The sequence below is a fragment of the Mauremys reevesii genome, linkage group 2 (assembly GCF_016161935.1).
Source record: "Mauremys reevesii isolate NIE-2019 linkage group 2, ASM1616193v1, whole genome shotgun sequence".
Taxonomy (NCBI): domain Eukaryota; kingdom Metazoa; phylum Chordata; order Testudines; family Geoemydidae; genus Mauremys; species Mauremys reevesii.
In genome coordinates, this window is record NC_052624.1 from 154,743,796 (window position 1) to 154,763,126 (window position 19,331).

The window sequence follows — 19,331 nt, forward strand, 5'->3', positions numbered from 1 at the left end:
TGGCAAGCTGGAGCCCTGATGCAAAGAAGCAGCTGCTGCACCAGGCACGCTTTCAGACACAGAGATTTGGAAACTGTAGGGAGCTTGAGGCTGAGTTTTAAGCAAGGCTGGGGCATGAATTAAGTAAACCTGGGGAGAGTCTCCAGCAAACGGGGGACAAGTTCTGTGTGAGACAGGGGCAGTTTCTAGCAAAGCCAGGTTGATTTGTGGGTTAGTGTGAAACTCAGCTAGTTTTGGCTGAATTTGACTTTGAGAAAGAAGGAAAGAAAGAAGGAAAGATCAGAGGATGTGAACCCCAGTGCAGTCCAAATCCTGCGGGGGATATTACTGGGAAGGGTGGAAAAAATCACTCCTTGAAATGCACAGAGGTTTGATTTTATTACTCAATGAAGCAAAATCCTGCCGGCTTTTCTTCCTGGCAGAAGCCACCTGTGGTCCCTTTGCACAGTGCACCAGCCACTAAGCATTCACATGAACTCTAGTAACCCCTTCAACGAGAACTGGTCCAGTGCTGGACTAATTCAGTCTACTCCCATTATGGAGATAGTCTAATGAGCTGGCTGGCTGGGGAGAGAGATGGCATCTCAGACGGATGGCTTTATGGACTTAATATCCATTCAGGCCCAGCAGGCAATAAAAGGATCAAGCAAAGCACTTTGCAAAATCACAGAGCCTAGCTCAGCTGTAAGTGGAATGAGGAGAGCGGGAAAGGTATGTTGTGCTGCCGGGCATGGCACCAGGGAGATGGAACCAGTGCCACAGAAGGGAGAGCCGAGCCAGCGCTGCAGAGCAGCAGGACGGCTGAGCTGATGTCACAGATAAAATGGTGCCACAACAGTGCGGGTAGAAGGGCATGAGGTCAGCTGGGTGCAAGAGCCATGCTGTGCCAGAACCCCCCTTATCAACTACAGCTGGGACAATGAGCAGGGAAAATAGCCCCAGCCACACCCCGAGCATATAGAGCCACTCATACAATAAGGTGCCCAGGGCCTTTGGGCCAGTTCTGATCCCACTAACAATTAGCAGTTCAGTCTCTCTCAGATATTCCCAGTCTGGAGCCCCAGGGACAGCTGCAGCAGCAACACCAGGCCACACCCCTCGTCAGAAATAGGTAAAAGAGCCTCTCTCCAAGGGGGAATCCCACCAACACGCCAAGCTCCATCCCAGAGACCGCACACTGGATTAGATACACCATTGGGCTGCTCTAGTCCAGCTGTTCCTGTCTTCCCAGGTGAATGCATGTTAGTCTTACAAAGATTTCATGCCAAACTGCACACCATGATCCGTTTACCTGTCACTGACATACAGCCACCTCTGGGGTGAAGTGCAGCTGCTGTGTCACTGTATACAGTGATGCTGTTTAACAGTTTGGGACGGACAGCAAAGAAGAATCTTGCAGCAAATTGGAACTGCAGGGGGAACATGGTAAGTAGATGGAATACAATCACCTGTGTTGGAATTTGGCCAGGACACCTGAATTAATACCCCTACTCTTTCACGGTGTGCTATGGGCTATTGAATAATTGTGAGTGATCTGTCATGGTTTCATGTCCTATCCAAAATGCAGCACCTACTAACATCTTGCTGGAACATTCAGTTAATACTGAGGCACTGAAGCAAAGAACCTCCTATTGAATCACCAGCATCACTTCCTATGTCACATAGATTTCCCTTGGAGGACTCCCACACAAGTATTAACACAGCCTGCGCTCTTCTTAGCTGGATTGCAGCCACAGGTGGGGCAGGGGTAAGGCAGATGGTGAAACCTAGAATGGGAGTTGGAGTCACTATGGATTCTCCATTCTGAGCGCAAGATCATTTATCTTGGAAGAGTAGAAACACCTCCAAGCTATAAACATCCCCAAAACAAGACTCCTCATGAAAAGGCCAATCAGACTCCGTCAGAGGAGTGACTGCCAACATCGATTCCCACTCACTGGTTCCAGATCTGATTGACTCAGGTTACAAAGGGAAGGATGATACTCTAACTGCTAGTGCCACAGTCTTCACCTGAGAGCTGCAAATCCAGGCGATGAACTCTGCAATGGGAAGGAAATGGGCAATTATGCTGATGATGCGCAGCTCTGAACAGGCACTGGCTGCCTCTCCTGTGCCTGCCTTGGCTCCACGGGGCTCATGGGAATGAAAACCTGACTCGAAAATACACAGTCTGCAGTAAGCGGGTGCCTCTCCCATGGAAATATCTGGGCCAGATGCAGCAGTGGCTTGGAAGTGTAATAATCCTTCCTCTCTCCTACCCAGGATCTGACTTGTCTGTTTAGTTGTCAGCTCTTTGTCACACTTTCACAGGGCATGCTCTGCTTCACACAGTCTCTCTGGCAGCATCCCCTTCTTAGCACTGGGCCCCAGGCCTCTGCTTTTCACAGGGGTGAGCCCCATAGCCCTGTTACCAAGATACTGGCTCCCCAGCTTCAGCTCCTCTGAGTCTTACTTTGGCTCCTCCAGACCTAGAATCCCTGCTTGGAGACTTAACCCTCCTGGAAGCTAGACAAGCAGCAGATGTTTGCAGCAAGGCAAAGGAACCTTTTCAAAACAAGATGGTTGGCTGGAATACAGGAAAGAGGACTGCCAGAAGCTAGGACTGGACAACAGGAGATGGATCACTTGATAATTGCCCCGTTCTAGTCATTCCCTCTGGCACCAGCCACTGTTGGGGAGACTGGGTACTGGGCTAGATGGACCATTGGTCTGATCCAGCATGACCATTCGTATGATCCTTAGATTAGAATGGAAAAGCAAAGCTCACATGCCAGTCCACCCTGGCAGCACAACCTGCCTCTATTGTTTTAGCATCCAGGATTCAATCTCCCTTGCAGTAGGTAGGCAGCAGCATTGTCCTTCCAATCTATTTGCACTCCTCTTCGGTTCTTGTTGCAGTCTGGTGAGCTGCCCCATGGTCCCCATCCTTTCCTGGGCTCAGACGTGGGAGGAGGATGGTGGAAAGTCCCCTCGGCCAGGCAGTCATTGAAAGCTAATGTCCAGCCCTTGTCCAGCCCATTGTGTCTCCAACGTGACACCATTCATATGGTGCCAGTTCTTTATGGCATGCAGCGTAGTTGTAGCCATGTCCATCCCCAGATATTAGAGAGATAAGGTGGGGGAGGGAATATCTTTTATTGGATCAATTTCTGTTGGTGAGAGTCTGAGAGAGACAAAGCTTTCAGGTCAGAAGACGAGCTCTGTATCAGCTTGAAAGCTGGTCTCTCTCACCAACAGAAATTGGTTCAATAAAAGATATTACCTCACCCACTTTGCCTCTAGTTCTTGATAGCACAGTCCGACCAACCCAGACATACCTAAGTGCCAACACCCATCTCTGATTTCCCTGTCCCAGGAAAGACAGTAACCCCTTCTATCCCAGGCGGCAACAATACAAAAGTGAGTGGGGATATTTTTAATAAAAATGATCCAGAAGTTTCCACCTTCTCCATACGCTCACTATGGGTATGCACAGTGCCTAGCACAATGGGGCTCTGACTTTGCTTGGGGCCTCTTCAATAGTATTAAAGACGCATGGGGCATGAGCTGATCAGGACACAGGTGTCAGTGGCAACATCGGGTGATTTGCACCAGTTTATCATTTAATGGGTGTGCAAAATGGGTGTGCTTTTCACACTGATGGGAGGTGTAGCAGGAAAAGCCCCTTTTTAATGTACCTTTCACCTTGCCCAGCAAGCCCAGGGTCAAATCCAGTCATTGCTTTAACCCTGATTCAGCAGATTTGCACCTACTGAGGGCAAGGGCTGAATATGGTCCTATGTCAGTGCAGGTTTCATGACTTTGCCACTTTCCCCATGTCTGACCAACTGACACCCAATGTGTAGCTCATACTTTCATTCATACTGGGGTGGAATTTCATAAGTCCATTGGCAGATTCTTAGGGTTTAAGGCCAGAAGGGACCAACAGACCATCTGACCTCCTACATAACATAGGCCAGAGAATTCCACCTAGTTACTCCAGTATTAAGACAAAAAAACCCGTGGCCTTGGGGAAGTGGATTGGCCAAATCCTAGGCCAATGTGCAAGCAGGCTTGAGTCTGAAATGACCAGTTAAGAAGTGCTTCTTTATACAGCATCATGCAAATCGCTGCTGTATGGCTGTGTTCTGCCACCAGCGCCGGTCTGGTTCTGAGCATGCACGACAAACTCGGAGCCTGCAGGGAGAGCTGCAGCTGCCGGTATGAAACATTTACAGGCCTGACTCCCCAGTGAACTGCCGCTTCATACAGTATTCACAGCTTCATGCAGTATTAAGAGCTGCTGACGTCTTATAAAAAACTGTGAAAAGCTTTCTATTTGGAGACCGTTCTGCTTATAATAGCACGTCCCGTGGTCTCTGCTTTTCTCTCCCCCTGTGCTTTTTATTGCTGGGGAGAGCGGCACAAAAATAGGAGGATAATATTGCCACTGGTACCTCACACTTTTCATCTGCAAAATGCTTGGCAATGAATTAATTCACACAAAGCATCTGCGAGGCAGCTAAATATGATTATCCTCCTCCTTGCTTTTTACAGCTGGGGGAAACTGAGGCCCAGAGAGGGGGAGAGGAAAGGTACCAGGTTGGGGCTCTGGGTTCTGCCACTCTCTGGACTCACTATGTGACCTTGGCCAAATCCCATTGGTTAAAGGAAAAAATAATAACATTGCTTTCCTCCCACACTTTGTCTATTTAGACTGCAAGCTCTTCAGGGAAGGGGCTGTCTCTTAGCGTGTGTATGTACAAGGGAGTGGGAGCCTCCAGGTGCTCCCGTAATAATAATATGAGGCCTCAGAGGGAGTCAGTGTCTTCCTGGGGTGAGCACTCAGCACTGCCTCATACTCTCTAACCTGGGCTCCGTCTAGCTGGGGCCTGAAACTCTTAACTCTTTTTTTCATTTACAGGCTTCATAGATAATGGAGTGGCTGCCTCTGCGAAACCTCTGCTTGTGTTCCAATGCCAGCTCCAGTCTCCCTCATGCACCCAGCCGGGACTTAGCAGGGTTTCCCTTACTGCGACTCGTCCTGGCTGATGGGAGGCTGTGCACCTTTAAATCCCAGTCAAGACCACACTAGCTGGCCCTCTTCTTGAGGCCAAGTCTTGAATGGATACTGAATTCCCAGGGTGGGCGCGTGAGGCTCCTTACCCCGCTCCCTGCTCTGTGGACACATCAAGGGCTTCGTTCTCTAGGGCTCTCGTTGGGGCACGTGTCCCCAGCGTTAAATTCACACATAAAGAAGAAGAAAAATGAAGATTCTGTTTCCAAGCAACTGTCTCCAATAGCAATAAAGGCCGAGAGAGCTGTGGGGAGAGACGTGCAGAGGAAATGGAAGCAGGGTAAGCAGAGCTGCCTCTGAAGAGAATCCTTCTTCTGGTTTGCTTCTGAATGTCCCAGATAATGCCCCCTACTTTCCTTCTTCCCCCTGCCATCGCCTGAAGGCCACTGAGCACCTGCAGTTCCCACTGAAGGCAGGCACAGACTCAGAAGACATGTTCACACTACAATTAAACACTCATGGCTGGCCAGTGTCCCTGACTCAGGCTGTAAAATGGCAGTGCAGACATTCAGGCTTGGGCTGGAGCCTGAGCTCTGGGACCCAGTCCTGCTGACACAGGCCAGCCATGGGTGTTTAATTGCAGTGTAGACATATCCAGAAAGCTCTCTGGCCCTAATGGCTATGATCCCGTGATAGAGCTGGGGGTGGGAAAAGCTGGAGAGGGATGTTAAATCATCTCCTCTGCCTCAAAAGCCAAAGTGCATCAGGGCCGTTGGCTGGATTTTGGAGGGAAAAGGGAATGAATGGTTTTAAGACATGTCCTGCATTCAGTGCCGCCCAGAGGATTCAGGGGGCCTGGGGTCTTCGGCGGCAGGGGGCCCCCACTTCGGCAGTAATTCGGTGGCGGGGAGTCCTTCCGCTCCGGGACCCGCCACCGAAGTGCCCTGAAGACCTGCGGCGGGGGCCCCCCACCGCTGAAGACCTGGCACTTCGGCGGTGGGTCCTGCTTCGGCGGTAATTTGGCGGCAGCGGGCCCGGGCCCCACAAGAGTTTTCCGGGGCCCCCGAAGCGAGTGAAGGACCCCGCTCCAGGGCCTCTGAAAAACTCTCGTGGGGGCCCCTGCAGGGCCTAGGCATGGGGCAAATTGCCCCACTTGCCCCCCCCCCCGGGCGGCCCTGCCTGCATTTGTTAAATTGAATGCCTTATTATTTGTAAAAACAAACACACACAAAAATGGAAGCACTTTGTACGTATAATAATAATCAATTAACCACTTTAGTTCTATAAGGCCTATTCCAAATCAGGGCCATAGGGCTATACCCCCTAGACTAGAGACACATAGGGAGGCATGGTTCTGCCCCAAAGAGCTGACAATATAACCCAAGACAAGGGGCAACAAGTGAGTGTGTCATAACTATAAAGGGAAGGGAACAGCCCGCCTGTGTACAATACTATAAAATCCCTCATGGCCAGAGACACCAAAATCCTTTTACCTGTAAAGGGTTAAGAAGCTCAGGAAACCTGGCTGACACCTGACCCAAAGGACCAATAAGGGGACAAGATACTTTCAAATCTTGGTGGGGGGGAAGGCTTTTGTTTGTGCTCTTTGTTTTTGGGGGTTGTTCGCTCTTGGGACTAAGAGGGACCAGACATCAATCCATGCTCTCCAAATCTTTCTGAACCAGTCTCTCATATTTCAAACTTGTAAGTAACAGCCAGGCAAGGCGTGTTAGTCTTATTTTTGTTTTCTCAACTTGTAAATGTTCCTTTTTGCTGAGAGGATTTTACCTGTTTGCTGTAACTTTGAACCTAAGGCTAGAGGGGGTTCCTCTGGGCTATATGAATCTGATTACCCTGTAAAGTATTTTCCATCCTGATTTTACAGAGATGATTTTTACCTTTCTTTCTTTAATTAAAAGCTTTCTTTTTAAGAACATGATTGATTTTTCCTTGTTTTAAGATCCAAGGGGATTGGATCTGGACTCCCCAGGAATTGGTGGGGGAAAGGAGGGGGGATGGTTAAATTCTCCTTGTGTTAAGATCCAAGGGGTTGGATTGGTGTTCACCAGGAACTTGGTGAAAAAGCCTCTCAAGGCTACCCAGGGAGGGGAAGGTTTTGGGGGGAAAGAGGGTGTTCCAGACACTGAGGAATCTGGATGGTGGCAGCGAACCCAGATCTAAGCTGGTAATTAAGCTTAGAAGTGTTTATGTAGGTCCCCACATCTGTACCCTAAAGTTCAGAGTAGGGGAGGAACCCTGACAGAGTGTAACAAACAATAGGAGGCAATGGAGGATGAGGGTAACGGTAATATCTTGTAGTTAGATAGGCTTCAAAATGGCCTGCTTCTGCTGCCATTGAAATCCATTGAAAGACTCCCATAGGATAAGGAACAGGTCCAATATTGTTAGCCAATACATACATGTTAGGCAGAGTATACGCCATATTAATAGGTATTATGTGTACAGTATTAATATATCAGAGGGGTAGCCGTGTTAGTCTGGATCTGTAAAAAGCAACAAAGAGTCCTGTGGCACCTTATAGACTAACAGACGTTTTGGAGCATGAGCTTTCGTGAGTGAATACCCACTTCGTCAGATGTATGTGGTGGAAACTTCCAGAGGCAGGTATAAATATGCAGGCAAGAATCAGGCTAGAGATAACGAGGTTAGTTCAATCAGGGAGGATAAGGCCCTCTTCTAGCAGTTGAGGTGTGAACACCAAGGGAGGAGAAACTGCTTTTGTAGTTGGCTAGCCATTCACACAGTCTTTGTTTAATCCTGAGCTGATGGTGTCTATTAATATAGATATCTACATGTTGGGACGTGATGTTAACTGAATGCATTATGCTCTCCCACAGTTCTGCTCACCCATGTCAAGTATCCCACAACACTTTGCAAAGCTGAAGTCAAGCTTTGGCATTAGAAAACAGGAAGCCTGTGAAAGCCAAGATGCATGAATGGCATGTCTGAGCACAGATTGGGATGTACCTCCATGCACAAATGCTTTGGAATGCAGTGTCCAAATCAGAGATAAGAAAAGTACACAGTAAGACCACAAGCTAAGCAACTCTTCCAAACTGGTGGGTTGGATTTTAGCGATGTTAAAAAGTGTTGTAATTTGTGAAGCCATCCTATAAATACGACTAGCAGAAATGCCTATCTTGGAAGCACACCTCCTGTGGAAGGAGAACACACGGTGAGAATTTGCTTCCCAGAGGAAGAAAAATATTGTTTTTCTTTAGACAATACATTTGTCTAAGTGAGGTTATTTGGTCTCTTGAGCATTTTTAAGAACGAACTGCAAGTGCAGTCAAACAATTGGCTACACCTTTTAGTGAATAATCTGCACAATTTGAGGGGGCCCCTGAAGCATTTGAAATATTTCTTTTAAAATTATCTTTTAAAATTCCCTGTTGGACTACAAGCCCAGGAGCCCTCTTAGCCTTTGCTGCTAAACCTTTCTCTGGGCATACTGGCTTCAGTTTTGTAACATACCCTCTCCCTCCCCTTCCGGATAGTGCTGGAGATTTTCTCCTGCTCCCCAGGGTAGGGTGAGCAGGACCAGAACCTATTCTCTCCAAAGTTCAAGGGATGACACGACTAGCTGTCTGCCTTATATGGCTCTTATCTCCATAGTATCTGAGCACCTCGCAAGGATCAATGGATTTTATCCTCTCAACATCCCTGGGAAATAGGGAAGCGTCACCTCCTTTTACAGCTGGCAAATTGAGGCACAGGGGAAATTAAGTGATTTACTCAGGGTCACATAGAAAGTCTGCGGCTGAACCAGAATCAAACCCAAGTCTCGAGCCCCCATCCATGCGCTACTCACTAGATCATCCTTCCTGGAGTCTCAGAGCTGAGACAGCCCTGCTACTTCTAACAGTTTTTTTTTAACTGATTTAACTGCTGGATGAAACATAGCCAGTGGTTTCTATTCCTGTCTCACTGAGTGGCTTTGAGCAAGTCACAGCCCCAGTCTGTGCCTCAGTTTCCCCATCTATAACACTGGGATCATGATAACCACTTTTCTAAAGCAATTTGAGATCTACTGACTCTAAAAGCTGAGTATTATTATCAGACAGGGAGCTAGGACCAAACCACAGAACCTGGCGATGGACTCTGAATTTCTCAGAATCAGTTGTCTGGTCCATCCCATTCCAGAGAGGTTAGAATTTCCTTAGCCTCTGGGGTGTTTTAACCCAATGTCCCAGTCCATCTCTGCTCCCTTTGCATTGTTCAGGGGTGATTGTATCTGATGCCTGTTCTCTATGCAGCACTCTTAGTGTCCTGATAAAAATGAGGGAACTCCCTTAATCAAAAGTACTGCCAGTATTCCACACATATTAACCTGCACACGGAGCATACAGGCCCTGAGTACACAGACAGGTCAAATCTCATCAAGAGGCCTATCATGCAAGGTGCTGAGCCCTCACAGAAGTCAATGGGAGTGGAGGATCGGGTCAGTACATCAGAATCCGCATCACAGGCATATGAACTACTAGATGTCCCTTCACCCCATGCACACCAGCACTTTTAAAGAGGCACTTCTATCCATGCGGAACGTAGCTTTACCAGAAAGAAAGACCTCCCTTCCGCACGCCCTCCAGGAATCAGTTTGTGGTTGGAGGTTGCACCATAGGCCCCCTCCCCCACAACCCAGTCAAGTGAAAGACCTAACTCCTGCTGAATTCCATCTCAGAACTCCCATTTATTTAAGTATGGAGCAGGATCGGCCCCTTAAATACAGGTGAACCATCAGCAAAAAGGGAGGCAGAATCATTAAAAGCAGCGACCAAGGTTCAGAGCCAAGCAATGCACCCGGCACCCCTACCTGTGTGCTGGTTCTTGTTGCCTTACAGCATGAGGCTGTACGATCTCTCCACTCTTCCACTCCGTCTTCCTGTGTCCAAGGAACAGCTGGTAGGATCTCCCAGTTCCTTGAAGTACTAACTGGCCTGAGCAGGTAAGTTCCATTCTTATACACCTGCCCATGTGATCTGAACAAATGCCCTAGGGATGAGTTTTTGAATCAGCCAAAAAAAAATAGTGCTGGGAACAAAACCTGTTGAGCCAGAATCTACGCTCAACAGAAAGGAATTTTCCACTTATAGAAATTCAATCCAGCTCAGGGGTTTACAGCCTGCTGTTTTCCTGCTTTGAAGATCACATCTAGGGGGACAGGATGGGACAAAGAAAGGAAGAAAAGCAATGGGAGAGAGAAACTGATGATATGCTTATATAGGGCTATAGATAGATGATAATACCTAGCTCTTACATAATGCTTAGCAGTAGATCTTAAAGCCTTTTACAAAGGTGGTCAATATCATGATCCCCATTTTACAGATGGTAAAATTGAGGCACAGAGAGGCAAAGTGACTTACCCATGGTCACTAAGCAGACCAAGGAATAGAACCCAGGTCTCCTAAATCCCAGTCCAGTGGTCTATCCATTAGGCACAACTGCCTCTAGATAGAGAGGGGAAGGCAAGAGGGATGGATAAGTAGATATAATCTGGATGGATGGATAGTACAGAAGGCAGGATGGATGAACAGATTAGATCCAATAGGATCCCACAGCGCTTTACAAACTTTACTGACTGATCCTAAAAAGTACATCATTTCACCTACAACTGAAAGGTAACCACCTCTGGAACAGAACAGGGCAGCTGTTCAAAAGCATCCCTTTCAGGACATAAAATGAAAAGGAACACAGTATCCAACAGGGGAAATGTATGGAATCAGCCCATGTCACAACCTCACAGCTGACACTTATATTTTAACACTATGGGAATTTTAACGGACACACGCTCTCAAGACTTTACATGAAGAGTGCACTCCCTGCAGCTCAGTGGCCGCTATCCCCAAAGCCCTCGTCCTCCAAAGACACATTCTGCCTTGTTCTGGTTCTGTTCTCACCTCGCATGCTCTAGGTGCTGAGGCTAATACACCCCAGTACAGGGGAATGGAGAGGTGACCGTTGGCCAGGTAATGGAAAGGGGAGGGTGAGTCAGTGGGAACAAAGAGATGCTGATGAGTCAGTGGGAACCAGGAGGTGATAATAAGATAATGGGCAATGGGTAGTTATCAAATCAGTGCAAGACAGGAATGTGATGGGAAATTTCTAAGAACCAATTCTGACACTTTGTGTTAATCGAAATTCTGGGGTGAATCACCAACACTCATTCACAGCAGGAAGGAACCTTGTCTGTGCCCTCTCCGGGGAATCTCTCACCAGCCACCAGCAACTGGCAATACAGGCTCTGCAAGTCCCATTCTATTATTCTTCTGCAAACTAGCAATTAGCACACCCCATTTTGCTATTCTCAAGGGCCCGGTCCCTCACCTTCTGCTCACCCATAAGGCACACGGATCTGCTGCCTCTGTGGGAGCAGTGCACCCCAGTTTACTAGTTTCGTTCAGTTCAACACACAACTTAGTTCAAGGCACTGAAGTTTATTTAACATCACTTAAGATACATAATAAAAGCAAGTGTAAGGATTTGGAAACATAAGGTTACAGGTCAAAGAAACACATACAATGTAATCTATAAACTATTCTTATTAACAAGTTACTTTCCTGTCTAATAAGGCATTTCTCACCCAATGGTCAGTCCTTACAGAGCTTGTCCAGTCCAGACAGCAGGGATCTACCTTTCATGAGACGCCCAGCTGGCAGTCTCTCCTCTGTAATGGATAAAATCTTGGGTCCTCACCTCTTCATTTACAGTTACAGATTGTTATTTCTTACCCCAGGGTGTCCCCTATTCAGAGACTTTTCTTGGGGTTTTATTGTCTTTGCAAATCCTCAAGCTGGCACCTGGTCCTGACTATACGATGCTGGCTCCATGGATATCCATTGCTCTCAGGTGTTCACTGAGTTAGTCGTGACTGTGAGATCCTCCTTCCCTTAGGTGGCAGGTTTCACTTCTAATATTTTACTTTTTTCACAGTAATCATGACAGTCAGCTAGACTGTAGCTTCCGGCAGAGACCACGCACAACCTCCTCTGGTGAGATGTCGAGAAGCCGGTTGGACACAGAGGTGTACTTGCCAGTGCCTGGGTCTGTCTGTGACCGTCACACCAGAACAACGGGGACAGCCCCATAAATTATCGGTGTCAGATGAGGACATAGGTTGCCACTGATTCAATGGACAGCAGGCAGAAATGCGCTGCCACTGAACACATGCAGGTTGTTTTCTGCTGGTGCAGCTGTTACCTCACCTTCTAATTGAGATGCTGCCATGCCCTGGGGCCTCGCTGGCCCGGTGTGCTGGGCAGTCACCTGATGCTTAGTCACAGGTACAGTATGTTCTCACAGGAGGCAGCGCGCTGTTTTCAGGTCCAAGTGGCAATGTACTTGAGGGTGAGAAGATGGGAATTTAACCATGAAACTTCATGACCGTGATCTGCCCAAAACTGCAACCATCAGAGGGGTGGGAAGTGTTGTACTGCAAGAGTGAGCCCAGGCACACAGCCACGTTTGCTTCAGTCCTGCACTGTTTGCACGCTTGCTGCTAGCTCCAGAAGGGAGCTCTCCTCTGAGCAACCTGCAGATCCTCTAAGCTCAGCCTCTGCAAACTGCTTGGCGTCAGCCCTGGGGCCCCAGCTACAGCCCCTGTGCCGACTCCTGCCCATTCAAACTACCTGGCCTCAGCCCAGTGCCCCAGCTGCAGTCACTACAACCTGCCTGTCCTCAGCCCCTATGCCCACTGCAGCCCCTGCAAACAGCCCAATCTTGGCCTGTGGGCCAGCTCTACCCTCTGCAAACTGGCCAGCCTCAGAAACAAGCCCTGCCTCACCCTCAGGTCCAGTTTCTGCAAGCAGCCTAAGGGCTCCGATTCTTAATCCACCAAAGCCCAGGGGCGCTCTGCCTGACTACGAGCTATGGGATCTGGCCCTCTGTCAATCCCCATCCCAAATCTCTTCAGTCTGGTGAGCTCCAGGGTTTCTCTCCCAATTCGCATGACTCTGTCATGTGTCTCGTGATCAGGGGCAGCTCTAGGATTTGCGCCGCCCCAAGCAGGGCGGCACACCACAGGGGGCGCTCTGGCGGTCGCCGGTCCCGCGGCTCTGGTGGACCTCCCGCAGGCATGCCTGCGGATGCTCTACCGGAGCCACGGGACCAGCGGACCCTCCGCAGGCACGTCTGTGGGAGGTCCACTGGAGCCACGGGACCAGCGGACCCTCCGCAGGCACGTCTGCGGAAGGTCCACCGGAGCCGCCTGCCGCCCTTCCGCGGGACGCCGCCCCAAGCGCGCGCTTGGCGCGCTGGGGTCTAGAGCCAGCCCTGCTCGTGATAATGATTGTTTTCTTTAAAGCCCCAGCTCCTGGAGTCCAGCGGAGATGTGATGATGTCAGTCTTCATCCTTAAAGAAAAAGTTTCTAGCCCTTGTGGCTGTGGAGAAAACTTCAAAATGTGACCCCCCCCCCCAGTGCACGCTAAAGGCCCAAAAAGCAGAAAGCAAATAAAAAGAACACCTAATCTATTATTTTTACATCATCTCACGATTTTAAAGCCAATCTCATGATTTTTGGCAAGCCTGACTCATGATTTTTGAACATTTGGAGTTGGCAATACTGCATCAAGGTGCTAAGTGTTATTACTCCTTGGTCTCTGATTTTCAGTGCTTGGGCGTGGGAGCAGGACCACGGCCACCCATCACCCATACACTGGACCTAGTCCGGTGAAGATAAGAAGTCCAACAGTTGTGCTGTATTCCAGAGCAATCTCCGGCAGTTTGAATTCTCTGGTGACTCAGACTGACTGGAAATCTTATTCAGTCACTGGTTCTGACGCAGGGCCTTGGGATCCTGGCTTCCTGCCAAGAGAACAGCATTTGGGGTTTTTCTTTGTTTTCCCTTTGATTTTCCACCCTTGTGGTTTACCCGTTGTGACCCCTTGTTCAGTTGCAGGGCTAGTGGTTCCGGTGAGGCAGCAGCCCTTTTTAAGGAAGAGCAGGAAGTGGTAGGAGACTCCCTGTAAAAACCAGAGTCACCTTGAAATCCCCTTCAGAGCAAGAGCTCTATAGGCTGAAACTAAACACGCAGGGAAGGGGGCTGTGGACAAGGGCATCTGGAGTATCAGAGACTTGACTCCAGCACAGTGGCTGGAGGTGGGGGCAGGGCTGATGCCAAGCAGTTTGCAGAGGCTGAGAGTTGGACAATTCGCAGAGTGCTCAGAGGGGAGCTCCCTCCTGGAGCGAACAGCAAGCGTGCAGAACTGAAGCAAACATGGCTGTGTGACTGGGCTCTCTCTTGCAGTGTGACACGTTCCATCCCTCCTAGTGTTGCATTTTTGGGCAGATCGTGATCATTGATTTTCATCCAGGGGATTTGTGCTTAAATTCCCATTTTCTCCCCTTTCAAGTGCACAAGGAGCAACAGAGATCAAATGGCTAGACCAGGGAATTGGGAGTCAGGCCTCCTGAATTCCTTTCCCAGCTCTCAGAGAAGAGTGGGGTCCAGTGGATTAGAACCAGGGGAGAAGGAATCAGGACTTCCCATGTTGGGGACAGGAGAGTGAGCTAGTGGAGCAAGCAGGCAGGACTGCTATTGAGGACTCCTGGGTTCTATTCACAGCTTGGGGAGTTGGCTCCTGGTTGAGCTGGGGAGTGAGGTCTTGTGACTAGAGGAGGAGGAACTGGGAGTCATTGGTTTGGGTAGGAGTCAAGTCTCTGGGGTTCTGTTCCTTGCTTGGTCACTGATTTGCTTTGTGACCTTGGGCAAGCCAAATAGCATCTCTACTTTTAAATATCAATCTGTGTATTTCTAGCACCCCCATCACCATGGTTTCTGAGGATTATTGGGTTGTTGGGGGGGATGAGGATAAGGATACTTACCTACCTCCAAGTAGTTGGGAGAGCAGGAGAAGGTTGAGTCTTAATTTATTAATATTTGCAAAGTGCTTTGCGGTGCTGGGTGACATTTCTTTCCATTGCTGTATTCTTATGACACAAATAAAGACAAAGGCCATAAAACAAGTTCCTAGGTAGGGCAGAGCACTGATTCATTATATCATCTGATACTAGTCTATGAGCATGCAAGGCCTCCCAGTCCCATCCTTCTCCCTTATGCAGAGAAGGAAGGGGTTCACCCGCCCTAATTCACATGCTCCTTTACAGCTCTGACGAGGTTCAACAGTGGGCCAGCAGGGAGAGGGTTAAAGATGCTTCCAGGGGCCAGCAGGGAGAGGGTTAACAATGCCTCCCTGAGAATGGGGAAGCCCACAGCTGCAGGCAGTAAGTGCAGATAGCTGGACTGGGCCAGCTGTAGGGAATGGGGTAATTATCCTAGCACTCTGTGAGAGGGAGAAGTTCCTGTTATGTGCCTGTCTTAGGGAAACCTTCTGCCTCTTAATTTAACTCCCCAGACTAAAGGGTTCCTCAGTGTTCATATGGGCTGGGTTTTTTAGTGTGTGAGACCCCAACAACGCTGGGCTGTTGGATTCTAGGGGACTTGCTGTTCTGTCTGTATGGACTGTTCTTGTCTAATTGCCTGGTCCCAGTAGGAGAAGCTCAGCTCTTCTTGCTGCAGGCGCTGATGCTGCAATGGTCCAAAATTGCCATAAGGATAAAAAGGCCCAGAAACAAGAGCAGGAGGCTCCCTTTGCCCTCCTGCAGTTGCAAAAAGAGTTTGTGGAAGGTAAGTACTGTGCTCTGCCTATGAGAGGCAAGGCCCTACAGGATTCTGCTCTAGAGACCCTGGTAGCTCATCAGCCAGCTGCTCCCAGGCCTGGGTATGAGCTCCTGCGGTGAATGATGTGTGCTTTGGGGAGCTGGGTGAAAATGCAGAGCAAAGCATGTGGTGCGTTTATCCCTTTTAAATAGTTCCCTCCTGGCCCCAAGATAGAAAGTGCCCAATGAAACTTCATGGGGCTCATGCTCTGTGTCAAATCGTCTAACTGTCAACCAGGTCAGCAGTGACCAGAAGCTGGTGCCTTACTGTGTCTTTTTGGCCGGGTTGGAGGGATGAGGGGGTCTGTGAACCAGGTTGGTGGTTCGCAGCCCAGTTCCTAGAATGGTGTTCAGTGTTACTCAGTGCTTAAAGTGTGTGTGTGTGTTTTTTAAGGGTGTTATTTTATCAGGTGTCTGGTTCCAATGGGCTGTGCACAACAAGAGGTTCAGAGTGTCCTGCCCAGACTCTCTGTCTGGTGAGCTCAGCCCTTAAAGGCACAAGCTCCCAAGACCTCCCCTAGAGGAAAGCTGTCTGTCACCACTGTTCAGTAGTCCCCTTGTGTGCAGTCTCTACAGAGAGGGTAGGAGCTCAATCAGCTGTGGGGACTGAACTCCCAACTGTCCAGTGTGGGGTTGCTACTCTCGAGCAGAGGGGTAGGTAGCATGTTGAGGCAGGGAGATTAATTTCACATGCTGTTCCTGACCTGTGGATAAGCAGGCCTCAGTCTCTAAGCCTATGGGGATGCTCATTTCTTCAGTGCTAAAGCTGGAAACAGAAGAGAAATAGGGCTGAAATCTTCCTGTTCCATTATGCGGAGAGCCCCAGGGACTGTGTTCATGTCTATTTCTTGATGGCATTCAAAGGCACTGTGGGAGGGATGTCTAACTGGTAAGCGAGATGCAGAGAGAACATCCCTTTCTGTGCACACCATGTTTCAAATCCTGCGGAGCAACAGGCTTGTCATGAGCGCCATGGTGGTGTCTTCTGCGTATCCCCATTTCCGGTTCCTGCCCCTGCTCTGTTGCACAAACCTCTCCCACTCCCCCTCCCGCCCCATCCCCAGGCTCCTGAGTGCTTGCACTGCTTGTGGGTTCATAAAGGAACAGAACACGCTAGGGGAGAGTATGCATACAATGGTGCCTCTAACCTAGAAACCAGTCCTGAGGCACCATGACATCCGGCTATGTAGAGCCAAGTCCAGAACTAGAGTTCTAATGTCTGGGCTAAACTAGAAAAGTTGCACCAGTGGAATTAAGCTGATCTATATCCATGCAAGCCCTTAATGTAAACACACCTAAACTGATTTAACCCTTGGGTTTAACAGAATATGGTAATTTACTGTGGCAAGGGTTAATCTGGATTAAGTGTGCTTACACTAGAGGTTGGTACCAGTTTGGGCTTTTTCTTTTCCAAAGATCTTTAGCTTAAACCAGTGCAACTCATGGTCTAGGCAAGCCCTGAGCTAGTCGCAGGGAGGGTAGGAAGCCCCTTGGCTTGGTCTCGAGCATCCCCTGTCTCTGGGTTCCCAGCGGGATGTTGATGGCTGTCAGAGCCACTGAGGATCAAAAAGGTTAACAGTGAACACAGAATCAGATCTGTGCTCCTCGGGGTGGGAAGTGTCCATGGAGAATGGTGCATGCAGCTGTCTGTGAGCAGGGGGTGCCTGGTTTCCGAGCCTGTGAGCAGTGTCCAAAGGGGAAGATGCTTGGTGGCTTGCCGTGGAGCATCCGTATCTGTGTGCAGGCCAGCAGCCTTGGGTAGCCTGGCTTTGGCGCCTCTGGGGCTGAATGTGGAAGTGATGTGGAAGTGCTTCATGCTCCCTGAGGCTGTGTTTGTGTCAATGAGTTACACACCAGTGAGAATGAGACAGGAATGCCCATCTCTCGTTCCCACGCTCTAGGACACAAGCTGTGGTGCAGGTGCCTCTGGGTAGCAGCCCGCATGTGACTTAAACTGAGCTTCACATCTCTGAGTCAGATCTGAGAACGTGGCCATCGTCTACCTTACGTAATGTGTGGCAAGGGAAACAGCTTGTGAAGAACTGGCCCCAGGGCCTTCCCACCAAGGGGATGGAATCTGGCTTTGCTTGGGGAGAGGCTGGATGTAAACACAAATATTCATTACTAATAAGCATTACACTAGTGCCTAGAGGCCATAATCAAGGTGGAGGGGCTCCATTGTGCTAGGGGCTGGACAGCTGTAGCGAGAGAGTGCCTATCCTGAAGAGTTTACGGGCCAGTGCGGGGAGGGGGAGAAACAGATGGAAGTGACAGTAGGCCCGTGGCAGAACTGGGAGTAGAACCCAGGTCTCCTGAGTCCCAGCAAGCCCCGCTCCTTCTGAACTCATCCCATGGGGCAGATTCACATAGCAAGATGCTGCAACCGGACGCTGCTCTTAGCTCAACACCACCCCCTTGCCTCCCAATGCGATGCTGTCCTGTCAAAATGCCTTTGAGTGGAATTCAGAGCATGGCTTCTTGTGCTCAGGAAGTGATTTCTGGACCTAGGGATGCTCCGGGAGCAATGCTGGTGGGGCGGTCTTCTTGTGATCAAAAGGGTCCTTTTTCATCTTGGGATTTAAGCTCTACATTAAAAGGGTGAACAAATGACACAAGGGTGGCTAGAGAGACTCTGTATCAGTAACATGTAAGTAACTAGGCATGGTCCTGAGTAATGTGTGAATGATGTCATGGCGGGTCAAAGGGGCTCAGTAGTGTCTTTTCTCCCTGCTGGGATCATGCTGCAATGTGCCGGGCTTCAGAGCTGCTGCCTGGCACTGAAAACCAAGGCTATCGTACAGCCCTGTGTTCTCTGCATCTGCCTTGTGACTGCAAAATGTATGTACTTAATATAGGTCAAATGAAAACACTATTCCCGGAATAGAAGACCTTCCCCCTGAAAGAGCTGCAGCTGGAAAGCGCAGCCCAGGCAGGCACCATCACAGTGTGCGTGTGGCTGCAGCAGGGCGGGTATTGTCAGGTGTCTTTATGTAATGCTGGTGACAGAATCAGTAGCTCTAACACGCTGTGTTTTAGTGCTATTAACTCCAGGTAATTCAGGATTCCAAGGTCACCCCTCCTCGCTTAGCTTGAGAGAACAGGAGTTGGTCCAATAAAAGATATTCCCTCACCCATCTTGTTTCTCGAGAGAACTTGTCATGCATACCAGAGAAGTCATGTGACACTCCCAAAATGGGCCATCCGGCATGTAAGTGCCAGGCGTGACTCCTGGGAGGGGAGTTCATGAATGGGGCAATGATTACGTAGGCTGGAGTGAGTGCAGGGAGGAGAGGGCAGACAGCCCTGCAGCTGAGTGTGCAGTACTTTGGCACATGCAATAGGCTGTAATACTTGGGGTAGGTGAAGGAGCAGGATTGTTTACAGTGTGTCACTTCAGATGGATTGTTGGCTCTGTGGCTGGGTCTGCGCTAGACTTTCTTGGGGAAAGACTGTGACAGCAATTGCCGTAGAGTGGAGGGCCAGTGATCCTTCTGCTCTTGTATCGTGGCGAAAAATGCCAGAAGCCACCTGAGCCTTGTTAATACCAACGCTGCCTGCAGAAAGGCTGTGTGGTGGGAGAGGTCCCAAAAAGGCCTTGTGAAGACAAGGCCATTTTAAGGGACTAGACTAGCAAATGGGCGGAAGTATACTGCTAGAATG

The 19,331-nt window shown here is 49.3% G+C and overlaps 2 protein-coding genes across 10 annotated transcripts in view; one reads left to right on the forward strand and one right to left on the reverse strand.

Annotated features, from left to right (window-relative positions):
• RHOBTB2 (Rho related BTB domain containing 2) overlaps window positions 1-9,918 on the reverse strand; it is a 32,941-nt gene extending 23,023 nt beyond the window's left edge. Inside the window, exon 1 of the mRNA XM_039523916.1 lies at window positions 9,831-9,918. The gene's annotated coding sequence lies outside the window, so the exon portion shown is untranslated. The remainder of the gene's footprint in view (window positions 1-9,830) is intronic.
• Window positions 9,919-15,283: 5,365 nt separating this feature from the next.
• Window positions 15,284-19,331, forward strand: part of PEBP4 (phosphatidylethanolamine binding protein 4) — a 255,576-nt gene continuing 251,528 nt past the window's right edge. For 8 of the 9 annotated variants that reach the window (XM_039521624.1, XM_039521627.1, XM_039521626.1 and 5 more), the window contains exon 1: window positions 15,284-15,639. In XM_039521624.1, the coding sequence (XP_039377558.1) occupies window positions 15,538-15,639 (102 nt within the window). In that variant the 5' untranslated portion in view covers window positions 15,284-15,537. The remainder of the gene's footprint in view (window positions 15,640-19,331) is intronic. The other variant, XM_039521628.1, reaches the window with a different exon arrangement.